At 45.6% G+C, this 24,797-nt stretch overlaps 1 protein-coding gene across 1 annotated transcript in view; it reads right to left on the bottom strand.

Annotated features, from left to right (window-relative positions):
* The window catches only part of SLC4A11 (solute carrier family 4 member 11), a 1,034,103-nt gene that overhangs the window by 523,597 nt on the left and 485,709 nt on the right, over nucleotides 1–24,797 (bottom strand). The window contains exon 11 of the mRNA XM_085642688.1: nucleotides 618–731. Within this exon, the coding sequence (XP_085498814.1) occupies nucleotides 618–731 (114 nt within the window). The remainder of the gene's footprint in view (nucleotides 1–617; nucleotides 732–24,797) is intronic.

The following is a 24,797-nucleotide window of genomic DNA, read 5'->3' on the forward strand; positions in this document are numbered from 1 at the left end:
TCAGATTATCCATTAACACGGATGTAATGTCTAGGCCTCAGTTCTCTTATACTCAATTCATCCAAAACAGTAGTTATTTTATGTCCTTTATTGTCTATTCATGCAACCCAACTACCCCCAACTTCCCTTATTACCATTTCCCATGCAAACCACATCTGTCACCCACTTGGTCAGAACACTGAAGTGCATGGCTTAATTTCTCCAGATCAATGACGGATACAAACCATAAAAATACGGCATAGTATCTGTAAACTGAAAATTGAATTATGATCTATGTCAGGAAAAGAAATACTACGTGGCCTCAGTACACACATTGATTATTTGAACTCACAATGGAAGTAGAAATTGCTAAACGATTTTAAATCTCTAACACATCACTGGCACAAGATAGTGTTATAATTGGTAACAGTTCCGTTTACTTTTACGCTATAAGATATGCTTTATTAGTCAGAGGGCAAATGCAAGGCATTTAGAAACCTTTAACCCTAAATGTGCTTCAAATCTGCAATGCAAAAGCAAATAGGGTTCACAAGAAAATATCACTTGAAATGTCTACTCTCCTAAGTAATCACATTCACAAAACATCAGTACTGTCAAATTTGAGTTTCAGAACTTACGGTTAATATATAAAGCCAGCGGGGCGGTCGTTAAAAGTACAACTAATGGCTGTCCAGAAAAGAGTGCATAAACAACTCCACCGATGCACTGACCAACAATAGTCTTCTGCACATCTAGAAAAAGAAACACATTACTATTTTATTTTAAATAGTAAAAATGCATAACAAAACTTCACAGTATCAGGGGTGTGTAATTCCTACAACACAACACCCAGGATATATTGTTTGGAGTCAAGGACAATAAGAAAACAAGTTACTTACCTGTAACTTTAGTTCTCCAGTATTGGAAACTTTCATAGATTGCCATGCTTGAATCATCCCCCGTCGTCAAGATGGGAGTCCAGGGTATATAAAAATAGTAGTACAAATCATTACAAAGCAGAAACTAGGCCTAGGCCCATTCTAGTTTTGTAATACATCCACCTCTTTTTGTAAAAGAGACCAAATAAAATCAACAACCAATCAGATTAGCCTCACCCTGTAGAACCTTCCTGAGAGAACCTCAGACCCTCCAATTTTCGTAGCCGGAGTGCCACAGTATAACCATAAAATGCAGAAGGTCGAGCTTTCCCAGGGGAGGAGGGTGGATCGCATGTGAATCTATGAAAGTTTCCAATACTGGAAAACTAAAGTTACAGGTAAGTAACTTGTTTGCTTACTCCAGTATTGGAACTCTCATTGATTTCCATGCTTGAATCAGAGTAGCTAGCAGTTATGAGCACATTTTGTTGTATCAAATCCATCTGATATCAACAATGCATCAAAAATATTAAGATAAACAATAAATATCAAATATCGCAGTTTAGACTTTACCGATTATTTCTCTATTTTTTTTTTTTAAAGGCAGTGAAAGAAAAGATAACATCAAAATTCTAATGTAAACAATATATCTTTGCATGCACTCAGAAATAAGCAACCATACTGAAATCTATCAAAGAACGTGCAAAGAAAGTATAAGGGAAAAGGAAGGAGGGATGAGAGGGAAAGCTCACCGCTTATTGAAAGAGGTTCCTCAGGACTGCTTGACCCACTGCAGCGTCGCTGCGCATTAAAAAAATCCAAGCAGCAATGTCTTGGGAAGCTAGAAGTGCTCTTCCAAGTTGCTGCCCTGCATATGTCCCGGATAGGCACTCCAGCAAAGAGGGCCGTGGAAGATGAGATCGCCCTCGTGGAATGAGCACGGACCTTCCCCTCAAGGGGCTTCCCTGCTGCTTGGTGACAATATTTGATAGCGCTTGAAACCCAACGTGCAATCCCCTGTTTGGAAAGGGGAAATCCTTTAGGAGGGGCGCTGTAAGCCACAAAGAGCTGAGGTGACTTTCTAAAATTAGTTCTCTGAAGACAGAACTTCAGACAACGTTGAATGTCCAATGAGTGAAGAGACCTTTCAGCCGGAGTCGTAGGCTGAGGGAAAAATGACTTGAGTATCACTGGTTCATTTAAATGAAAGTCCGAAGGTACCTTTGGGATGAACTTGGGGTTGGTACGGAGTAGAACTGTCATTCTTAAATTGAAGGAAGGGCTCCTGAATGGTGAGTGCCTGTAACTTGCTGACCCTCCTAGCTGAAATCGAGGCTAGAAGAAGAGCCACCTTCCAAGAGAGAAATTTCAAGTCTGTTTTATGTATAGGCTCGACGTGATGCTTCATGAGCTGGGACAAGACCAGATTAAGGTGCCACAGTGGTGGAGGATATTTCACTGGAGGGAAGGCTCGAAAAAGGCCTCTCATAAACTGCTTAACAATCCTTGCTGACCAGAGCGAAGGGCCTGAGGATGTTCTCCTGAAGCGAGATATGGCTGCGAGATGAGCCTTAATAGAGGAATGAGCCAGACCCACTTTCGCCAAGGAAAGAATGTGAAGAAGGATTTCATGAGCCGAGGAAGAGAAAGGATGAACCCCCGAGACATGGCATCAGTGGCAAAACCTCTTTCACTTCAGCCGGTAAGTCTTGTTTGTACTTTGAGCACGAGCTTGAGAGAGAATGTCTACATTCCGCAGAGAATCTTACATCGAGAAATTCTCTGCGCTCAGGAGCCATGAAGATAATTGCAGGGATCGGCGATCCGGATGCAACACTTGACCCCGGGACATTGTCAAAAGAGACTGGATCGGTTCCAATGGCACCGGATGCTTCAAGGATAGAAGAAGCTCCGTGAACCAGTACTAGGGAGGCCAAGATGGCCCTATTATAATCATCTTGCAAGGCTTCGTCTTCAACTTCCTGAGAAGCCTGGGGATCAGTGGGATGGGGGGGAAAAGCGTAAACAAAGGCACCTGACCATGCCATCGAAAACGCATTCCCCAAGGATCCCTGATGGTGATGCCAGCTTGCGTAGAACCGCCATTTCTTGTTCACCGGAGTAGCACAGAGATCTATGGCAGGTCTGCCCCATAGACAAAAGATTTCCTCTACAGTCTGCTGATCCAACTCCCATTCGTGGCTGACTGACTTCAGTCTGCTTAGGGTTTCTGCTGTCTCGTTTAGCATCCCTGGGAGATGCTCTGCCTTTAGTGAGACTCCATGCAATATCGCCCATTCCCAGACGGCCTGAGCTTCCGCTGATAGCAGATGAGATCTTGTGCCGCCCTGCTTGGTGATATAATGCATGGCCATAGTATTGTCTGTCCTTAAAAACCAATGAGTTTTTTATCCTTGGGAGGAAATCCTGCAAGGCCAGGCGAATCGCCCTGAGTTCCAGCAGATTGATGTGTAAAAGACGCTGGTGGTCCAGCCACTGACCACTTATCTGGAGGTCCTGCAAGACTGCACACCAGCCCTCCAGCAATGCGTCCATCATGATAATTGGAGGAGCTGGGGTGACCATGAAGGGGAGACCTTGGGAAATGTTCTCCTCGCGAGTCCACCATGAGGCGGCTTCCCTCATTGGCGCCGTCACTGATCACATCTTCGAAGGATCCCTCCACCTGATGCCACTGCAAGTCCAGCTGTTCTTGAAGAGGACTCATTCGTAATCTGCAGTGAGGAATCAGAGGAACGCAGGACGAAATGGATCCCAGAAGGGACTTGTAGAGGCAAACTGAAAGTGACCTTTTTTGAAGCAAGTGGGCCATTGACCTTAGCATTGCTTGTCTTTCCACTGTAGGAAAAGCCTTGTTCTGAGACGTGTCCAATATGGCTCCCAGGAATTTGGTGTTCCTTGAAGGGCACAAATTAGATTTTTCTGAATTGGGGGAAAGATCCAGACTCCTGAACAGCTTTGTACAAGCTGTCACTGACCTCTCGGCTGCCGCTTTGGTAGGACCCTTTAGCAACCAGTCATCCAGGTAAGGGAAAACCTGGTGCGGTTTCCTTAGAAAAGCTGCCACTGGAACTAGTATTTTTGTAAAGACTCTTGGTGTCGATTTGAGGCCGAATGGGAGGACCTTGAATTGAAAGTGGCTCTTGGGTACTGTGAAGCGAAGGAACTTTCTGTGGGATGGATGAATAGGAACATGAAAATATGCATCTTCTAGATCTAGAGTGCCCCTAAAATCTCCTGAATTTAAAAGACGAAGAATGTCCTGTACGGAGACCATTCGAAATGACTGATGAGATAGAATAGAGTGCCACTTTTCCACAGTCTTGTGGACCAGAAAGAACCAGGAGTAGAACCCCTCTCCGAGATGGTGACCGGTTCTAGCGCCTCTTTCTGCAGCATCTGTTGGACCTCTAAATGCAGGAGACGAAGATTTTTTTTGCTGTGGCACGAGGGGGCTTGGTTGAAGGAGGATGGACAAACTCTAATGTGTGGCCGAATTGGATGATATTGAGAACTCAACGATCCGATGTTATTCGTTGCCGAACCTGGAAGTATTACGATATCCTGCCCCCCACAGGTGTTACATGAGGGGGAGGAACAGTAGACAGAGTTGTGGCATCCACTATTGGCACCTAGAGGACTCCTTCCCCTGGCGTCCTGCTCTTCCTCGGTTCGTAGATCTTGAATAAGATGACGATTGACCCAGCCGCTGGTTATACTGCGAACAGTAGGACTGCGATGCAGGCATATACGAGGAGTACCGGTATTGCTGGTATCCTCTTCTGTATGAGGGAAGACTTCTACCTCTTGCACCCCATAAGGGGACCGTGCGGTATTGCAGCGTCCCTAACAAACGTGCAGTGTCCGTGTCATTTTTTATGTCTTGGAGCGCATAGTCTATATTTTTACCAAAGAGCGCTTCTCCATCAAATGGAAGATCTAAAATCTTGTTTTGAACCTCCGGTCTGAACGAGGTAGCACAGAGCCATCCTTGGCGTCATAGGACTGCAGCTCCCGCCAAGGAACGGTACGAAGTTGTTGCAATATCCATTGAGCAGTCGATTACCTTCGAAGAGGCCCTCTCTCCTTCCTGGATAATTTGTTGTGCTTCAGCCTTGCTGTCCTCAGGCAGTTGGTCTAAATAGGGGGGGGAAGAGGTCGCACCACATCTGACAGTCGTAGCGCCCTAAGATGGCTAAAGCATTAGCCGCTTTGACGAGCAGGCTGGACATTGATGAGAACCTTTTGCCAGCATTGTCCAAGCGTCTGCCTTCTTTATCTGGAGGCGGCATTAGAGGAACCGCTGTATTTGTAGATTTCCTCTGTGCTGCCTGGGAAATAACAGAGTCCTGCTGTTTTGGTTGGCTCACCAGGCAAGCCGGGCTGTCCTTCGGGGCCTTGAATTTCTTTTCTAAACGAGGAAGCACCAGGACCACCATTACTGGGGTCTTCATAACCTTGAGTCCCTCTTCCCAAACGTGACCAACAATAGGGATTGTCCTCACCGACCTTTTAAAAGGCTCTTTAATGTCGTACAAGAAACATTCTGACTGCACCGATGGCATAGGCAGATCGAACCTTTTAGCTGCACTCTCCAACAAATTATGGAAACCACCAATGTCCCCAGGCAGAGAATCCACTGGTGCCGGAGAAGGGGAAGCAGGAGTAGGGATAATGTAATCATCCCATTCCCTATCCAGATCTGGGAGATCAGTCTGACCCTGATCCTCATCCAAGGTATCATCCTGGACTGGAGGAACTGTAGGTGGTGGATCCACTATCAATTGCAGTGGAGGTGGCGGCAGCCGAGGCTTGGCAGGCCCCACTGGCAGAAGAGCGGGAACTGAAACAAGCTCCTGCACCGGAGATGGCATTGGAAACCTCTTTTTATAGTCCGAAAGGATGAACTGTAAGTCTGAAATCAAGGAGAATGGCACACAGACCATCTCCTCCTGATAACCTCCATGATAGTCTTGAGGAGGATCATACTCCTGTTCGTCATCATACCCATCCACAGAATCCAAGTCCTGGCACTTAACGTGAAGGTAAGGAGACTCTCGTCGACGATTCAGTCGTCTGAGTCACAGAAAACGGAGGAGATTTTACCTTTTCGCTGCGTGTCGACGAAGACTGACGGTTTCTTCGTTGACGCTGTCGGCGGCGGCGGAATTTTCTTAACATGTTTTTCCTCAGAGGGAACAGAAGAGGGCTTTTTGAAGTCCTTTTTTCTGCGAGGAGGAGAAGATGGAAGAACAGAACTCAACTTCCTCACTGCAGTCTCTCCTGTAGAAAGTCCTTCCCTCTCCTTTACACCTCGGTGAGATTTGCTTGGACTTTTCCTGTCGGACCCATGGGAGGTCTTTTTAGAGGCTTTCCCAGGACAGTCTTCAGAAGGAGAAGGGTCAGAGCTCCCCCTTTTGAGAGAGCTTCTAGAAGACGCAGCTGATGAGGCCCCATAACTATCCTCACTGGAGATAGGCTCCCTCCTGGATTTTAACTTCTGGAGCCAGGTCAGGAGACGACCTTCACAGTCCCACAAGGTTTTGGTGAAAAAAGTATGGCATACCTTGCAATCCTTAGCCTTATAATCTGGATACAGGCAATAGATGCAGTCCTTGTGAGTGTCATCCACATAAAGCCTCTTTTTAGAGCAGGTGGCACAAGCGCTAAAAAGGCCTTTTTTCTCCTTCTCTGACATGTTGAGTAAAGTTGAAGAACAAAGTTGAAGAAAAGCTCTTGAAAAAAATTCTAGGAATAAATGTAACAAGAAAAAACTGAGCATAGCTCAGTGGAGACTCCCTAGCACAACGTGCGGTAGAAAGTCTGAGGTTCTCTCATGAAGGTTCTATAGGGTGAGGCTAATCTGATTGGTTGTTGATTTTATTTGGTCTCTTTTACAAAAAGAGGTGGATATGTTACAAAACTAGAACGGGCCTTGGCCTAGTCTATGATTTGTACTACTATTTTTATATACTGGGGACTCCCATCTCGACGACGGGGAATGATTCAAGCATGGAAATCTATGAAAGTTCCAATACTAGAGTTAGTTTTCATATTTATTTCGTCCTTGGGACAAGTAGCTTCAACCCCTTGCAGCACAAACCCTTTGGCTGCTAGTTTACAGTACCAAATTATGCAGCAGGGAATGGAATTCTCTGCAGCTGAGGAAGTATTTGTCAATATGTTAATGCTGTTCAAACTTGTATGTATGGTTTATTAATGCAAAGCCTTTATTATTAGGGTGAGTGCTCTAAATAAATGTTGTAAGCTCAGACTGACAAACTAAACTGACAGTGGTTCCAGTAAAAAAAGATGTGTACACGTTCGCAAAGATTACCAATATGAGGCACCATATGCTGCTACCAGAACGCTCTAATTAGATATAAATATGTGCAGAAGCTTTGAAAATAAAATGTTCACAACATAATGCAATTAGGAAAAAAATGTTTGCTAAATCACTTTGAAATTTTAGGTAACATTTCTTAGTAGCAACATTTAGTAAAATGTGGGAATACATGCTAGTATTTCCCCAAAAATATTCAGAATGGAAAATCTGAAATCAGGTTCAACAAGCTTATGGCAATAAAGCACTGGCAAAGCCAATCGGACCGACATCGGGAGTCAGTCTTTTGATTTTGTCAATGCGTATTTTGACATGGCTTTTGTAAAACTTGTGTGTTGTGTGAGTTCCCGGGCCCTCACCGTTGTAACAAACATTGGCAAAAAGCTAAAATATGTTTTAGTCTCATAAAGCAGGCATTGCCACTGTAGTTCCTGGCACTAAACAAAATTACTATGGGTGCCGATATGCTCCTTGTGAAAAAGCAGAATGCTATCACTCAGCGTGAAGCCAGCCGACATAGATTGATAGAGAATTTTGATAAAAACAGTCCTGCCAAGTACCACGCATCAGGCGTTAGACTAACGCATTTCAGTGTGGAGATCCGCATCACTGCACTGAAATGCGAAGTCACGCATTCTGCATAGTGCCTCAGCTGTCAAGTCTAGCAGTTTAGCACTGCCTAATTTATTCAAACTGGGGAGTGGCAGCTGGCAGCGTGCACCGTGATGTGCTTGGGGCTCGCTCTGCTGAGGCTGCAACTTAATGCTACAATGTAGCGCTGCTGAGACCGACCGGATGTCACATCCGGCCACCAGAATTAACTTGTGGGAGGCAGGAGTTGCAGCAAATCAATCATGGCAGCCGGGCGCCAGCAACGCTGCCTGCTCACATCGTCAGCCACGTTCCTTCACCGACCGTGTGGCAGCTGACCCAGTAGCTGCAGTTAATTTAAACCCTGGGCGCTCCGCTGCAACTTAAATTGGTGAGAGAGGGACTCCGTGGGAAACGTGGGGCTCTGTTCTCCAGGAGCCGCGGCTTACTTTCTCCAATATCATAAACCTGATCAAAGAAAGAAGGACCTCAGGTACTGGTAACACTTTGCCTCATGACTAAAACTGCCTGGCTAGTTGATTGAATGTGCCTGCTGAAAGGTTTTATAAAATTAAAATAATCTTTAGATGCGCGGCAGAGATGACTTGAGAAAACTCCATCCAGTAGCCGACCTTAAGAGTCTTGGTTACTCCGATCCCTGTGGCATGTCGGGGGATTGCGGAACTGGACATTGGGCAGCACTGCAAAGCCTACCACTGTAGCCAGCTAAGTAAAACATACGATACCAAAAAAGTGAGAAGTTAGTGCGGAGCCCAGGTAACCAAAAAGGGCTGCCTGGCCTGTGCTTTTGAGAACTCACAACAAAATGAATTACTGCCATGTTAACCCGCTCTTTAATGCACACTCTTACTTAGAAGACCCTAAGTTAATCATTTTTAAAAATTGCTTGACCGTGGCAAAGAACCAACCTCCTGGCCTACACGTGCTGCTGCCCATCCTGTGTAGTGGCCGTCCCGAGGCTTCTGTCCGATCACAGCAAGCATGCTTCTCTGTGCTGAGTGCTTTTAAAAAAGCACAGGCACGGCTCTCAATCCGTAGCGGTGCCACACACTGCATAAGCTCCCTGCTCTCACTGTGCTATATGACTACTCCGACTGGTGCCATCTTCCAGCACCAGTCTGCAGCCACAGATCATGATAGTCGCATAGTGTCTATTTTACAACCTGCAACCCCAATGACTCAGACAGACACACTTACTAAGTGTAAAAAATGCAACCGTTTAGCCCTGCTACATTTTTTATAAATATTTATGTTAATCTCGAAGTTTTTGTGTACTGGCAGTTGGCTCGCGATGATTCACTAGCCCAAAGGGTTAATCCCTGCTGGAAATTCGGAACTAGTACTGTGTACAATAAACCATGCTGCACACTGTGTTTTATGAGCTTGGATGATACCTGTGAGTTACTTTTCTCACAGAGATCGTTTCTTGTTACTTGTGGAACTTGTGCGTTTGTGTAAATAACATGGATTTAAAACCACCTGACAGTGGGGCTGAAGTCCTTGTTGTCCAGACGTATTTAGGCAACAATAAGAATGGCAAGATAATACTAGTGAATAATGTTTTTTGTGACCGAGGTCAGCATTTAGTTTAGTGGCAGTTTTTACAAATAAAATAGCGCAGAAGATTAATATGACAGTTCACACTGATTTCTGAAATGGACCATATTAAACAGAAAAACGGATGGCAGGTTGCAACAATGTTCAAAAACCTTTTTCACATATGTGATATATGTACATAGAAACTGGACACTGAACACACAAAATATCATCCCTGATTAAAAAGAGAATGTTTACAATCCGTAGCCGTCACTTCCAACTTCATAAATTCAAGGTGCTTGTACATTTATTATCCCCAGTCTTATAGGAGTGTTTCTAAGGTAGAAATGCATGTGAAGAGTATTGATCAGATGTTCACACACATTCGATACTAGCTCTTTACATGGACTTAATTCTTTAGTCTTGCTTGTGAGAAAGTGTCACTTAGTATCACACATTTAGTAGTAGAATGTCACTAATACACTGAAACCATGAAAATGTCACATATAAGCAATCTGAAAACTTGGCAGCTATGCTTCACTCTTCTGAGACTTGCCCAGTGCTGTGCTGTCTGCGGTGGGCCGACTGTCGAGTCCCAATATCAGCGGACTGTTGCCCTTCCATTTCTGGTGCTTTGCACCAGTTTTAAGATGTTCTTACAGTTTCATGTTGCTCAAATGGGTGTCATTTCTGATATTTATATGTTTCCCTTGTCCTCTTTGCTTGATTTTGCTTGCGAGAAAGTGTCATTCATAGTTATTGAAATGTCACTCAATTACACTGAAATTATGAAAATGTGACACATAGCAATCAGAAACCTTGGCAGCTATGTAAAAAACAAAAGGTCTTGGTTGATGTCAGACCTAATTGGGGCCCAATTCTTAAAGAAAGTCACAAAAGTGCACCCATGGTATAAGTCTTCACATTAGTGCGGATTTCATTATTTCACAAGAATTCACAGAAGTAGGTCAGGAAATCGTATTCATAGGAAATATTTGTGAACTATACTTTAGCACGAGCAAATATGCACATGTACAGCATTTACAAGTTCACTTTCCCTCCAACCACTTTTTTCCGAACCCTGGAATAAGTTTTACTTCTGATCTTGTTAAGAGGGAATTTCCAATCTTTCTCAGTATGGGAAAAGATTAGAGAAGACCTGGGGAAAACCCTTAAAAGATGCAAGTTAGTAGGTTTGCACAGACTCTAAAGTGCATTCCAACCCTAGAACTATTGCTGACTGCTTTCTCCAGCCCCAATATGTAGATCTGCGGAAAGGTGGCTAAATAAGCAAACTGCTAGTATTCAAGCCCTACTATAGTATTAGCTCTGGCATAATCACAGAGGCTATTATCAGATGTCTTATATATTGTGATTGCGGCCACAATTTGTCGCTGCACTACATGACACCAAGGGGACAAGTAGATTTTACTTTTTTTTAACGGGACAGGTTGATTTATGAAGAAATCTGTCTCATGGACAAGTAGATATTTCATTAAATTCCACACCCCTGTAGCATACAGGAAACATGCCAACAATCTGACGTCAACCTGCACAACAGCGATACAAAGACATGGATATATCTGAGTTAGCTCTCTTTTTATCTAATAACGACCACCTACATTTAGTTTCTTAAACCATCTTTAATGAAAAGCATGATATATACAAAGTTAAAGGTCTACAAAGTAGAATCTGACGACATAAGTGAAGACAGATGTAGCAGATAAACTGACGCACAAGTTACTACTTGTGTAATGATATATCTGTAAGAGGCATTAGTTAGTGATAGATTCCTTACCGTAGAATATTCCCCAAGCGTCAGTCTGGATCCGGAAGGTTTTCTGATTAGCAGTACCCCTGCGCGCCAGTAGGTGGTGCCGTGCGGCTCCGCGCCCGTCACTGGCGTCATGCGTGCCGGGACGACATCACGGAGGCTACTTAGGCACCACCCATGCGCGCTGACGTCAGTTCTGTACACAAAACATTCCACGCCGACACGCAGAGTCATGCAAGAAACTGACCTCTGGTGCAGAAAACTAGGGCCCTAAAAGGGGATGACCTTAACACTAGTAATCCGTTCGCAGAACAGGGAGGATGGGTGGGGCGGTAAGGAATCTATCACTAACTAATGTCTCTTACAGATATATCGCTATACAAGTAGTAACTTGTGCATCTGAAAGAGACACGTTAGTGATAGGTTCCTTACCTTAGAATAGATACCCCAGCAATACCAACCCCAGTGGTGGGTCTGCGAACAAGATTACACCAGAAAGTCACGGAGCACAGAAGAAGCCGTCTCTCCGGACCCGACTGTCAAGGCAGTAGTGCTTGGTAAACGTGTGCAGCGAGACCCACGTAGCTGCCTGACAAATATCCTGCATGGGGACACCGCATTCCAAGGCAGTAGTGGCTGCAGTTGCCTTGGTCGAATGGGCACGAAGTCCCACAGGAGGCTCCTTCTTGGCCAAGGAGTAACACGCCTTGATGCACAGAACGACCCACCGGGAGATGGTCCGTTTGTGCACCGCCCGACTCCTTTTGGCACCCACGTAGCCAACAAAGAGCTGATCATCCACCCGGAACTGCTGTGTATGCTGCAGATAGAATGCAAGCGTACGTTTTGGGTCCAGATGGTGGAGCCGCTCCTCTTCCTGTGAAGGATGCGGAAAAAAGGTAGGCAAAGTGATGGTCTGCCCGATGCGGAAGGGCGTGACAACCTTTGGCAAGAAAGAAGGACGTGTCCCAGAACCACCTTGTCCGGATGAACAGAAAGGAAAGAAGGTTTGGAATAAAGAGCCTGGAGCTCACTCACTCTCCTGGCAGAGGTAATAGCTACCAGGAAAGCCGTCTTGAGAGTAAGAAGACGTAAGGGACAGCTATGAAGGGGCTCAAAGGGAGCGCACATCAGAAAAGTCAATACAAGATTCAAGTCCCACTGAGGCATTATGAAGGTCACAGGTGGGAACATATGCATAATGCCTTTAAGAAAACGGTTAACAACCAGGGACTTCAAAAGAGAAGGCTGATCAGGAAGCCAGAGGAAGGCAGAGATGGCCGAAAGATAACCTTTAAGAGTGCCCAGAGCAGAGCCCTGCTAGGCCAAGGTGAGAAGGAACAGGAGAACCTCAGAAAGAGGGGCAGAAAGGGGATACACAGTCTTAGCTGTGCACCATGCCACAAATCTGTTCCACCTACAGGCGTACAACGTTTTAGTGGAGGGACGCCTGGCTGCCAAGATGACATCACAGACTTCGGGAGGAAGATCGAAAGTTGTCAACTGTCGCCGCTTAATCTCCAGGCATGGAGGTGGAGGCTGGACAGGTTCAGGTGGAGGACCGTCCCCTGCTGCTGCGACAGAAGATCCTCCCGAAGAGGCAGACGGAGTGGGGGATCGATGCTCATACCGAGTAGCTCGGGATACCATACTCTTCAAGCCCAGTCCGGAGCCACAAGAATAACTTGGGCCCGGTCGCGCCTGATCATCTTCAGCACTCTGGGCAGAAGTGGTATAGGCGGAAAGGCGTACAACAGACCGCAGCTCCACTCGAGATGAAAAGTGTCTCCGAGCGGAGGCGAGGCAAACCCCGGATCAGAAGACACAGCAAGTTCACCCGCGTCATGAAGGTCATCCACCCAATCCTGCTCGGAGTCACACTGCCGTGCAAGGGGATCCTCGGAGCCGTCCCAGTCCTCATTCGGCTCCGGGGTAGAAGAAGCCGGTCGTGGCGGCAGGACCGGAGCCGGAGAGGGGGCCAGCGGCGCCGGACGGGGCCAAACTGGAGCCCCATCCCAATGAGAATCCCAGGTCGAAACGAAATGGTCCGAGAACCGAGGCAGGGGCAGGATAAACGGCACCCAGTGCGGCGCCAGGGGCAGAGCCAGGGGCGGCGCTGGAGCCAGAGCCAAGGGCAGCGCCGGGGCCAGCAGCGTTGCACCTTGTGGTGCCAGGGCCAGAGCCGCGGGCACTGGATCCAGTGGCTCTGGGGCTGGCGCCTGAGGCGGTGCCGTCCGGGTCAACAGGATCTGGAAACGGGGCCGCGGGGCCCGCAGGCGGGAGATCGAGGCCTAAACAGGCGGTCCAAGGCAGCAAGAAACACTTGCCGCTGTTCGGAAGTCGCCAACGGACCCGGGTAGGCCACGGGACTCCCAGGCTCCAGAGGAGCCGCTGGGGCGGAGCCCCTGTCTCCCACGTTCTCCTCCGTGGAGCGACGGGGGAACGTCGGAGAGCGAACACGCTTCTTCTACGACTTATGGCGTCGCTTACCGGAATCAGAAGGTGAAGACAGAGTCCGAGGAGCGACGGCTGCGGTCCCGCGAGCGGTCCCGCGAACTGCCCTTAGACCCGGAGCAGCGGCGAGAGGAGTGTCGGACCTCCAGCAACTTCCGGCACCGCTCCCATAATGCCTTTGGGGCCATGGCACGGCAGTCTCGACAATCCCAGGAGTCGTGGTCTGTCTCCAGGCAGTAGATGCAGACATCATGGGGGTCCGCCACCAACATATTACGGTGGCACGACCCGCAAGACTTAAAGCCGGGAGAAGACAAAGTCTCAAAAAGTGGTCAAAAAGTGACCGAGATACGTACCCTATCCGGATCTGCGCTTTCGGCGCGGAAAAAGAAAGAACTGACATCAGCGCGCATGGGTGGCGCCTAAGTAGTCTCCGTGACGTCGTCCCGGCGTGCACAACGCCAGTGACGGGCGCAGAGCTGCACGCCTGCTGACGCGCAGGGTTACTGCTAAGCAGAAAACTTTCCGGATCCAGACTGACGCCTGGGGAATATTCAAAGGTAAGGAATCTATCACTAACGTGTCTCTTTCAGATTAAGATAATACTGGAACAGATACAGGTTCCGGGGAGGTGGGTGGGCGTGTACGGATCTGCAGATCTACATGCCAAGAACAGATGCATACTGGTAAGTAGCATTTTCCGTTCGAGGCATATGAGCTGCAGATCGTACACTGTGCATAGACTGTACAGCAGTGACTCCTTTAGCGGTTGTCCCCTGTATCCGTTGCAGTAGTTTGAAAAAGTGTTTTAAGAACAGCTTGGCCTACAGAAGCCTGTTGCTTAGCCTGCACGTCAACACAATAGTGTATGGTGAAGGTGTAGACCATGTTGCTGCTTTACATATGTCATCTAAGGGGATGTTCCCTAAGAATGCCATGGAAGCCCCTAGTTTGCGTGTTGAATGCGCTCTAGGGGGAATTGTTAATGTGCGTTTAGCCTTTTGGTAGCATATTTGAATGCATTTTACTATCCACCTCGCGATCCCAGCTTTGGAGATGGGGTTACCTTTATGAGGTGGAGAGAAGGCTACAAACAGTTTTATTTTTCGAAAGGGTTTAGTCCGGTCAATGTAATAAAGTAGTGCTCTTTTAACGTCTAGTGTGTGAAGAGCTCTCTCTGCTACGGAGTCTGGGTTTTGAAAAAACACCAGTAACTCAACTGATTGGTTAAGATGAAAAGCAGAGATGACTTTGGGAAGGAAGTTTGGCTTTGTTCTGAGAACCACTTTGTTACGGTGTATTTGTAAGAATGGTTCTTGTATGGTTAAAGCCTGGATCATTTACTCTTCTGAGAGAGGTATTGCGACAAGGAAAGCTACTTTCCATGTGAGGAACTGAAGTTCACATTTATGTAGAGGTTCAAATGGGGGACCCATGAGCCTGATAAGAACAATATTTAAATTCCACACCGGTGAGGGTGGCAATCTGGGAGGAATTATTCTTTTAAGGCCATCCATAAAGGCTTTAATTGCAGGTACTCTAAATAGTGACAAGTTTTGTCTATTTTGTAAATAAGCAGCAAGTGCTGATAGATGTAATCGTATGGATGAATATGCCAAATTACATCTTTGCAAGTGTAGCAAGTAGCAAATGATGTCCTGGATGGAAGCATCCAGCGGATCAATAGGATTGTTACTGCAGTGGATGACAAATCATTTCCATTTTGCAGCACAGCAAGCTCTAGTTGTAAGGAGTCTGGCTTCTTTAATGATGTTCCTACAGTCTGTCGTAAGGTTAAGATAACCTAACTCTAGGACTTCAGGAGCCAGATTGCTAGATTTAGCTGACCTGGATCGGGGTGCCTTATCTCTCCATGGTTCTGCGTTAGTAATGTTGGGGAGATGCGTAGTTTTGGTGTGGAACTACTGAGAGTTCTAGCAGTGTTGTGAACCAGTTGGCGTGCCCATGTGGGAGCCACAAGGATCATCTTGAGAGACTGTTGCCTGAGCTCGCGTACTACTAGGGGAATCAGTGGCAGTGGCGGAAAAGCGTACGCAAATCTGCCTGACCAGTTCATCCAGATCGCATTGCCTTTGGACAACGGGTGTGGAAAAAAGGCAGCGAAGGTTGGGCATTTTGCATTTGCGTGTGGGGCGAACAGATGTCTGGTTGACCCCACAGTTGGAAAAATGGTTGAAGAACTTGGGGATGAAGTTCCCATTCGTGTATCTGCTGTGTCTGCCGACTTAGCAGATCCACAATCTGATTGTGAACTCTTGGAAGATGTTCTGCAAGCAGGTTTAGGTTTTGTGGAATGGCCAGTCTCCAAATGTTTTGTGTGAGCTGGGACATCTGCAAAGAATGTGTGCCTCCTTGTTTCTGTATGTAATACATGGCTGACATGTTGTCTGTCCGAACTAGGACAGTTGTGTGCTGTAGATGTACTTGGAATGATTTTAATGCTAGAAATATTGCTAGTAATTCTAGGTGACTGATATGGAGCACTTTTTATTGAGTGGTCCATTTGCCTTGAATTGTAGGTTTTAGAAGATGGGCTCCCCAACCGGTGAGTGATGCGTCTGCTGTGAGCACTATCTGTGAAACCGGTGCGAGGAACGTCCGCCCTTTGGACAGGTTTCGTGTGTTCCACCACTGCAGAGAGCGATGTGTGCGGCTGTCCACCAACACCAGACCTGTAAGATGTCCCTGAGCCTGGTTCCACTGATGGCATTCCTGTAAGGGGCGCATCTGAAGTCTTGCATGAAGTACGATAAAGATGCAAGAGGCCATCATTCCTATGAGTTGCATGAATACCCTTCCTGGAAGGGAGTGCTGTGTTTGAAATTTGGTGATTAGGGCTTGTATACTGGCTATCCTGGCTGGATTGGGATATGCCAGAGCTCTGGAGGTGTCTACCTCTGCCCCCTAGATACTAATGTATATGAGAGGGCTCAAGATGTGACTTGGTATAGTTTACTGTGAATCCCAAGTCGTGTAGCAGCTGGGTGGTTTGATGAGTGTGATGAACACACTGGTTGAATGACTTGGCTTTTATTAGCCAGTCGTCGAGATCTGGAAAGGCATGGATTTGTTGTCTTCTCAAGTGTGCTGCTACCACCGCAAGGCATTTTGTGAACACTCTGGGTGCGGTGGTCACCCAAAATGGAAGGACATTGAACTGATAGTGTTGTTCGTCCACTATTAACCTTAGAACCTTCCTGTGAGCAGGATGTATGGGTATGTGGAAGTAGGCGTCCTTGAGATCTAATGTGGCACGGAAGTCGCCTTGTTGCAGCAGTGGGAGGACCTGTTGGAGAGTGATCATATGAAAATGATCTGACTGTATAGAAAGATTGAGGGTTCTGAGGTAGATTATTGGTCTTAGAGTCCCGTCCTTCTTGGGGATTAGAAAATATAGTGAGTAAACCCCTGTTCGTTGATGCTGTAAGGGAACTGGTTCCATTGCGTGCTTTTGAAGCAGTGAGAGAACCTCTTGTTTTAAGAGTGCAAGATGTTCCGTGGACATTGGACGCTGTTTGAATGGTATGGTGGGTGGGGGGTTGCTGTAAGTTCCAAGCAGTAACCATACTGGATAATTTGTCTTACCCACATGGCTGTTGTGATGGAGTCCCAGACAGGTAGGAACTGTGAAAGTCTTCCCCGACCGGAGTGGAATGGTCTGGAGGGAGTGGAGGGAAGTCACTGTTTATAAGTGGGGGAGGCACGTGTGTTGTTGTTACCTCGGCCTCTCTCTTTATTTCCCCTGTATCCACCTCTAAAATATCCTCTGTTGGGGGATGTTTGTATGGTGTTTTTGAACAAAGAGGAGGCGGTCTCTGTTCCAATGTTTTTGGATGCTCCTCTATAAAAGGAGCGACGAAAGGAACCACGTGTGGATGGAGACTGTAATGCTCCCATGGATTTAGCAGTCTCCATGTCCTTTTTCATCTTCTCTAGAGTGGCGTCTACAGCCGGTCCAAAAAGTTGTTCCTGATTGAACGGTTGGTTGAGTATGGTTGTCTGCACCTCCTATTTAAAGCCTGAGATACATAGCCAGGCATGTCTTCTGAGTAGCACACTAGTGTTAAAGGACCTAGAGGCTGTGTCAGCTGCATCAAGGGCAGACTTGATTGAGGCGTTGGTTATTAATTTGCCCTCTTAAATTAAGTCATTTGCCTGGGTTTTGTACTGATCAGGTAAATGTTGTAATAGGGTTTATAGTCGGTCATAGTGAGCCCTACCATACCTAGCAAGTAATGCTTGGGTGTTGGCTATGCACCAGTGATTGGCTGCTTGGGCAGCAACTCTCTTGCCAGAGGCATCTAACAACTTAGATTCCTTATCCGGAGGTGGTGCGTCACTGGAGGTTTGAGAGTTGGCGCGTTTCCTAGCATTAGTTACCACTAGTGAGTCTAAGGGTAGCTGCCGTTTGATGTAGATTTTATTTTTTGTCAATCCTGGGATTGAGAATTCTAGCTCTTACTGGGTCTTTGAATGTGTCAGGGGCATGTTTAATGACCCCTTTTAGCATTGGCAGTATTTGGACAGTCTTCTGTGACTGTTCGAGGGTGTCTAGAAGGATATCCTCGTTTGCAGGGTCTAAATGTATGTGAACACCATGGTAGACAGCAGCTCTATTAACAAGCTGGCCAAAGCAAATATTGTCATCTGGGGGAGATGTTTTTGCTGGATATAGCTGTGGTTCAGGGAGGTCTGGGGGATCTATTGGGTCGTCCCAATCGTCCTGTGGTGTGTCCGTGTCATCATCAGGGTCAGTGAAAGGGTCATTGTTGCCTCCCCCAACCCGTAAATCGTCATCATCCTGTGGTGGTGGAAGTTGTAGAGGAGACTGGAGTTTAGGAGGCAGAACAGGCTCAGGAGGAAGAACAGGAGAAGAGGGTCTTATAGGTGAAGTGGAACAGTCCTTTCTTTACAGGCACTGCATAAGTGTCTGGTGTGTCCAGCTTCCTCTTCTTGTGTGGAACAGCAGCCACATGTCCTGTTTTGTGGTTTATATGGAGTTTTTTCTGCTTGGGATCGACAGGATCCAGTCGAAAAATTTCATCCTCTTCGGTAACCGCTTTCCGCGCTGACTTTTTCGGGTCCGAGCAGGGTTTGGATTTCTGCTCCGAGGCCTTAGGAGGTGGTTTGGAGTCCTTTGGCTTGGCTATGGAGACGGAAATCTTTTTCGGTTCAGAGGGCTTTGGCTTCAGATCCGATGGTTTGTCTTTCGGCGTCGAGGTGGTCGGTGGCGACTTCATTTTGGGAGTAGGTTGCTCTCCGTCTTCGGTGCCAAAGGCGCCTGCGGGACACTGATATGTGGTTTGCTCGGTCCCGAGCTACCGGAATTGTCCTTTATCTTCGGAGCCGGGCCCGGGGTCGGGGCTTCTGAAGCTTGTTTACGGTCGCGACTGAGGCCTGCAGGCAAAGTCTTGACCAGGGCCTTCTTTTTTTCAGGTGGGGTTGGGGCAGTTGTACTCAATCGTTAACCAGGAGTGATGTGGTCGTCTGAGTCTGAGTCGTCTGCTTCGGACACTATTTCCAAATCCTCAGAATCTTCCTCTGGGACATCGGGGCCTTCGTCGAAGATGTCCACTGGTGCCGGAGCTGCTCTCTGCGCCATGATGTGTCGTCGAGCCTGGCGATCACGGATGGTTTTCTTGGATTGAAAAGAGGCGCAGGTCTGGCAATTGTTCTCGTCATGGTCGGGCGAGAGACACAGGTTACAGACCTTGTGATGGTCACTGTGTGGGAATTTCACTCCACACTGGGGGCATTTTTTTAAAGGAGTCCTTTCTATGAGCAGCAGGCCCGGACGGCGTCCATAGGCCCAGCGGCCCGCGTCGATGACCGGAATAGAGTAGTTGAGATGCGTGAAGATGACGCCATCTAAAACAATACCGTAGATAGTTTGCACGTCAAAATGGTTTGGAAAATAAGGTGTCGAACCGGAGCGCAAAAGCTACATCTGAACCCGATGGCAGAAAAAGGATGGAGTCGATGCCCAAGCGCACTATCGTCCAAGGGAGGAGTCACCTATCTCGTGACTACAAAAGACTTCTTCGAAAACAACAACAAGGTGCAAGCATCCGAGCCCAACACCAGATGGCGATCTATGCACAGTGTACGATCTGCAGCTCATATGCCTCGAACATACTGATTCTGCTGCTTCCAAAACATCTATCTCTAGGTGGATTGTGTCTTGCATATCTTTCTTCTACCAACTGGCCAACAAAGCCCTCCCGGGCAAACCTAAGTCCCATTCTACCAGAGGAAAAGCCTCTACCATGGCTCTCCTCGGGACAGGAATGTACCTATTGCAGAAATTTGTAAAGCAGCCACGTGGCGATCAGTACAACCTTTCACTCGCCATTACTGTTTAGTCTCTGACACACAGGCGGATTCTCAGTTTGGGCAAGCCGCTTTGAGAAATCTCTTTGGGTAATCTCATCCGTAAAATGTTTTATTTGATGTACTTATACTGCTACTCGTCAGCAGGGAAGTGGGTATGGGCTTGCTATTCTGTTCAGTGCTCATGACTATTGATGAGTATCCCCTGGAAGAGAAGGATAAGTTACTTACCTGTAATCCTAGTTCTCTTCCAGGGGTATACTCATCAAAGTCATAAGCAACCCTCCCTCCTCCCCAGACGAGTATTGACAGTATAGTATGGTTTTCAATGTTCCTGCCAGGATTCCTCTGTTTGTACACCGCACAAAAAAGAACAGACCTGTAACCTGTGGTACATGATGGCAGCAGGGGGCTCCTAGAGGTCTTAAAGGCACAGTGTCCAGGTTCTTGGAATCCTTAAAGGCAGGGTGGCAGTGTTTTTGATACTGTGACTTATCTTCTATGCAGCCTATGAGCGAATTGCCTTTTTTCTGTAAATAAAGGGCTGTGTTGGAACACTATTACAGTGTATGTTCTCTGTTTCAGTGTTTATATTAGAGATTTTCTCTTTCTAAAAAATCCATGTAATTTTGGCATATATGCCTATTTGAAGTACATTAGGCTGCATATTTGTGTATGTATACATGTATATATGTATGTTTTGGAAGTACTCTGTACTTGTTTGTCTAAACATACACATATATATGTATTTTTATATTTGCTCCAGGATCCCGCACGTGGGTGGGGATTATTCAGTGCTTATGACTGATGAGTATACCCCTGGAAGAGAACTAGGATTACAGGCAAGTAACTTATCCTTCCCTCCTTCAGAAAAGAAGTATTTCAGGGATAACGGTCGTGAGAAACTCATAGAAAAGGACTCCCAGAATACATCCACAGAGTCAGGCTCAATAAACTCATTCATTGTAAAATCAGAAAGACCAAAACCAGATCAAAGACTGATGCAAGTCTAAGTCGATCCTTGGAAAAAAGACTATTAGACCAAGTAATCACTACTAAAGTCGCACAACATGCAAAACCCATACAGATGGAAAAGATGGCCATTAAACAGATATGAATCTTGCTATAAATATTGATCAAATATGCCAAAATCTATATAGCCAGTGCTCTGCGTATAGATCTATGCCAACATACATACATATATATATACATATATATATATATATATATACATATATTTACATACACACACGTATACACATACCCACAAAGTACAACCTACAGCCATATATAAAACATACAATGAAAAGAGAAGCCATCTGCATCTCATAAGAATCACATGTATATAATCTATGGCTTGAATTATTGTATATGACAGAGCTATATACATCATAAACACTCAATATATATCTATGTACACGAATAGACCTACTTGAGCTGAAAAACCAGCACATGATACCTATACAACAGAAAATTTGAGGAGAACAAAAATAAAGCGAGAGCAAACGCTCAGTAAAAACATTGTTGATTTAGCATCATGGCAATGGTAGCTGACCAAAAGAATTCTATGAGACCAATACTTCCATAATCCTGAATGAAAACAGGAAAATGAACCTTGCCAACAGCAGACACTGAAAATCACATTTGGCCCAGTAGGTCAAGAGGAACAACAACCCAACCCCTGGAAATCTCAAAAAGAGGTCTCCAGTTTGGATATATTACCGCAAGACATACCAGACAGAACAAAAAAAATGGCAGCAGATCAGACGAGGATATATAAATATATAGTTCCATTAGAACACAATGAGCACCAATCTATAAGCTCACAAAATTGAACCTAAAAGGACTGCAAGCCAACAAAAAAGGGACCACTGCTGATTAAAGGAAAAAATGTTCCAAAGGAGTAGAGGACATCCAAACTCCAGACAAGATAAGTGTAACTACACCCACAAACATAGTATATTGAAGAATATGGGGAAGAAAAATCAACGCTCTTAAAGAAGAGAAAGAACCATATAAGTGGATATCTTCTTAAGAGAAGAAATGACCCCACGAATACAGAACATGGGTATAATAATTAACCCATGCAGCATAAAATATCCCAGATAACTTCACAAGCAGTGTTCACAGAACAACCATGATAAACATAAGTAGGCAACAATACAACCCCCAAACAATGTAAGTAACCATTGCTAATAAAAGTATTCAAAAGAAAACAAACTAGAGACCTTAACCCTATAATTTGTAAAGGCTACAAGAAAGAGGTGTACATATCAAGGGAACAATAGCCAAAGCACAGGCAAGGAATGCACAACATGGCACAGCTGGTATAACCACCATCGAGAAGAGTAGTAGAACCTAACGGATAACCAGCCCATGCACCATTGAAATTCACTGATAAGTGCATCCTGCCAAAAAATAGTGAAAAGACTGTAAATAAATGAAGGACAGATCAAAAAGAAGGCCCAAGTGGGAACCTCAGACAGGTCAGAAACAGACCGTCAAGAAGACCCCAAACGTGACTGAAGTGGAAACTTAGTGGTCGAAAAGTACAAGCATGTTCTCTGTATAGAAGCATAAATAAACAAGATGCCCCAATAAGAGTTACCGAGAGTCAAAAGTAATGCTTACGAGCATACCAAAATGCTTCTAAAGGAGCAGGTGACATAGGTAAACTTCCTACCTGGAAGAAAATACTACACGCACATGACCTTGAGCATGAATCTCATCATCAGATGAAAAAGGGAAAGAAAACCTATTCAATAGGTATCCTCGTAACACACAAAAAGGGGACATGACATGTCAGACAGTCAGACATCGGGTGTCGCCAACAGGCGGAATTTAGACAATTATGGCACTGCCATAACATGGCCAGGAGTGTAAGAAATAAAAGATCCCAATACAAGCCTAGTAAAAAACCTAAAAAGGCAGTTTATTAGCAATAAAAGTTGGACATTGTCAACACCTATTTACCCATAAATGACTGCTCTGAGTCTAATACGAAAATTAGTACAATCCCCTCATTTAACTCAAAATACATTACTCTAATCACCATACCTAAAACCAATATTTAGGTATTATTGTAACCATCATCCCCAAAAATACATAGCAAACACTGCCTTACACACCAGATAAAAATGTATCGTATACGTATCTGCTCAGAAGCAGGAAACAAAAGGAGGAAAATGGAGGTCATGCTGTTTGGGACTGAACATTCTTTTTACCATTGTTATGTAAAGTTTTAATTGGAAGCTTTTAATGGCTTGCTGCTCAGGGGGGAGTGAATGAAAGTTATATGCATAAGGCTAGCCTCCTGGTTTGACAAAATCCTAAACTCGCCAACATTGTAATACCCATAGTGAGATCAGGTCATAGACTAATCTAGGGAGAAATGTTTTAGGGTCCAGATCTATCTAAAAACCCACCACTGTAGGTAGGATGTGGGCCATTTCTTTCCAAAGGGTTGGATCAGTGGGAATCGTTACACTATGTGGAAGAAGTCTCCTTCTGGGGTGCACAGTAGCCAGTTAGAGGATTTCCCATATCACAAGAAGTTTAAGTGAATTAAATGTAGTCTTTTTTCTTTTTTTAGATGTTAATTTTCTTGGGTACTATCTTGGGTTCTGCCAGGGGCCCTGTGAAACTCTCCTTTTCCCTTCTCCTTTAGGGGATCTCCACTAATAAACTTAAGCACTGAATCATCTCTCGCAAGTATGATATCACATCGCACTTTTTTTTTAACCTCTTCAATGCCCGTGACGAGCTGGTCTCGTCATGGGCCGCGGTTGCGCTGTGCCCATGACGAGACCAGCTCGTCACAAACCCCGCCCGCTAATGAAACGGCCGGCACAGGGCGGGGAAAGGGGCGGGCACTGAAGGGGTTAAAGAAAATATATTTTCCATTTGCCTTCCTTTAGAGAAGGCCAACACTTTAAATTTAATAAAAAAAGATAATTTAGCAGCCTATAAAACAAGCTATATTGGCTAATTCCATTTATTAACTTTAAAAAATAAACTCTTAAAAATATAGCGTTGTCCCCACAGATCTCAGTGATGACGCAAAACCTTTCACAAACTGAATGGAAGAAAATAAGGACAATGTAGTCCTATAGGCTGCAGCCACGTAAGGCTGAAAGCTGACAGTGTAGCTTTAAGGACTGCTTTTACTTGGTAATCTGTCCAAACCTTCTTTAAACCGCTTTTGCTAGACAGGGTTTACGACTTTTTGGCAGAAAATATTTTTGTTACATCAGAGAAATTACATCCCTTTTTGTGAAGTTCCTTCTTGTGTCAGGAATAAAGCAAATAAGCATATACCCATGATCTCTGTATCGTTTGCGACTGGACTGCCACATTCTTAAAAAGTGTGAGGCAGCAGGACTTTCTTCCATGCTCACACTGAAGGACCAGCAGAAGATTTGCCTTAAGATGCAGGAAGACCAGCGCAGACTACAGTGGTCCCTCCAAGGATGAACTGGAAAATGAGAGGAAGGAGTAAAGGAAAACCATATACCAGTGCTCATATTTCTGTCTCTGGAGGCTCCTACCAGGGGGGATCCAAGAGGAGACATTGAGAGAAACAGCGCCATTCCCAGATCTAGGATGTTGACAGGGTAAAGGAGCTGCTTGTTTGCGATAGAGGACCATCCAAAGTTGAGAGAGTTTGCAACATTGAAGCACTACTCTGGGTTTAGGTGCACTGAATCTTCTACTTCTTTACACCAGCCTGCTGAATGTCTCAGGAAGATAGGGTTATCTTAACCCTTTGATTTGAGGGCTTATACACTTCTAGGCCAGCACCAGCACTTGAAATACAGGACTATCCACCTCCGATACCTTAGCCAACAAC

The sequence above is a fragment of the Triturus cristatus genome, chromosome 2_2 (genome assembly GCF_964204655.1).
Source record: "Triturus cristatus chromosome 2_2, aTriCri1.1, whole genome shotgun sequence".
Taxonomy (NCBI): domain Eukaryota; kingdom Metazoa; phylum Chordata; class Amphibia; order Caudata; family Salamandridae; genus Triturus; species Triturus cristatus.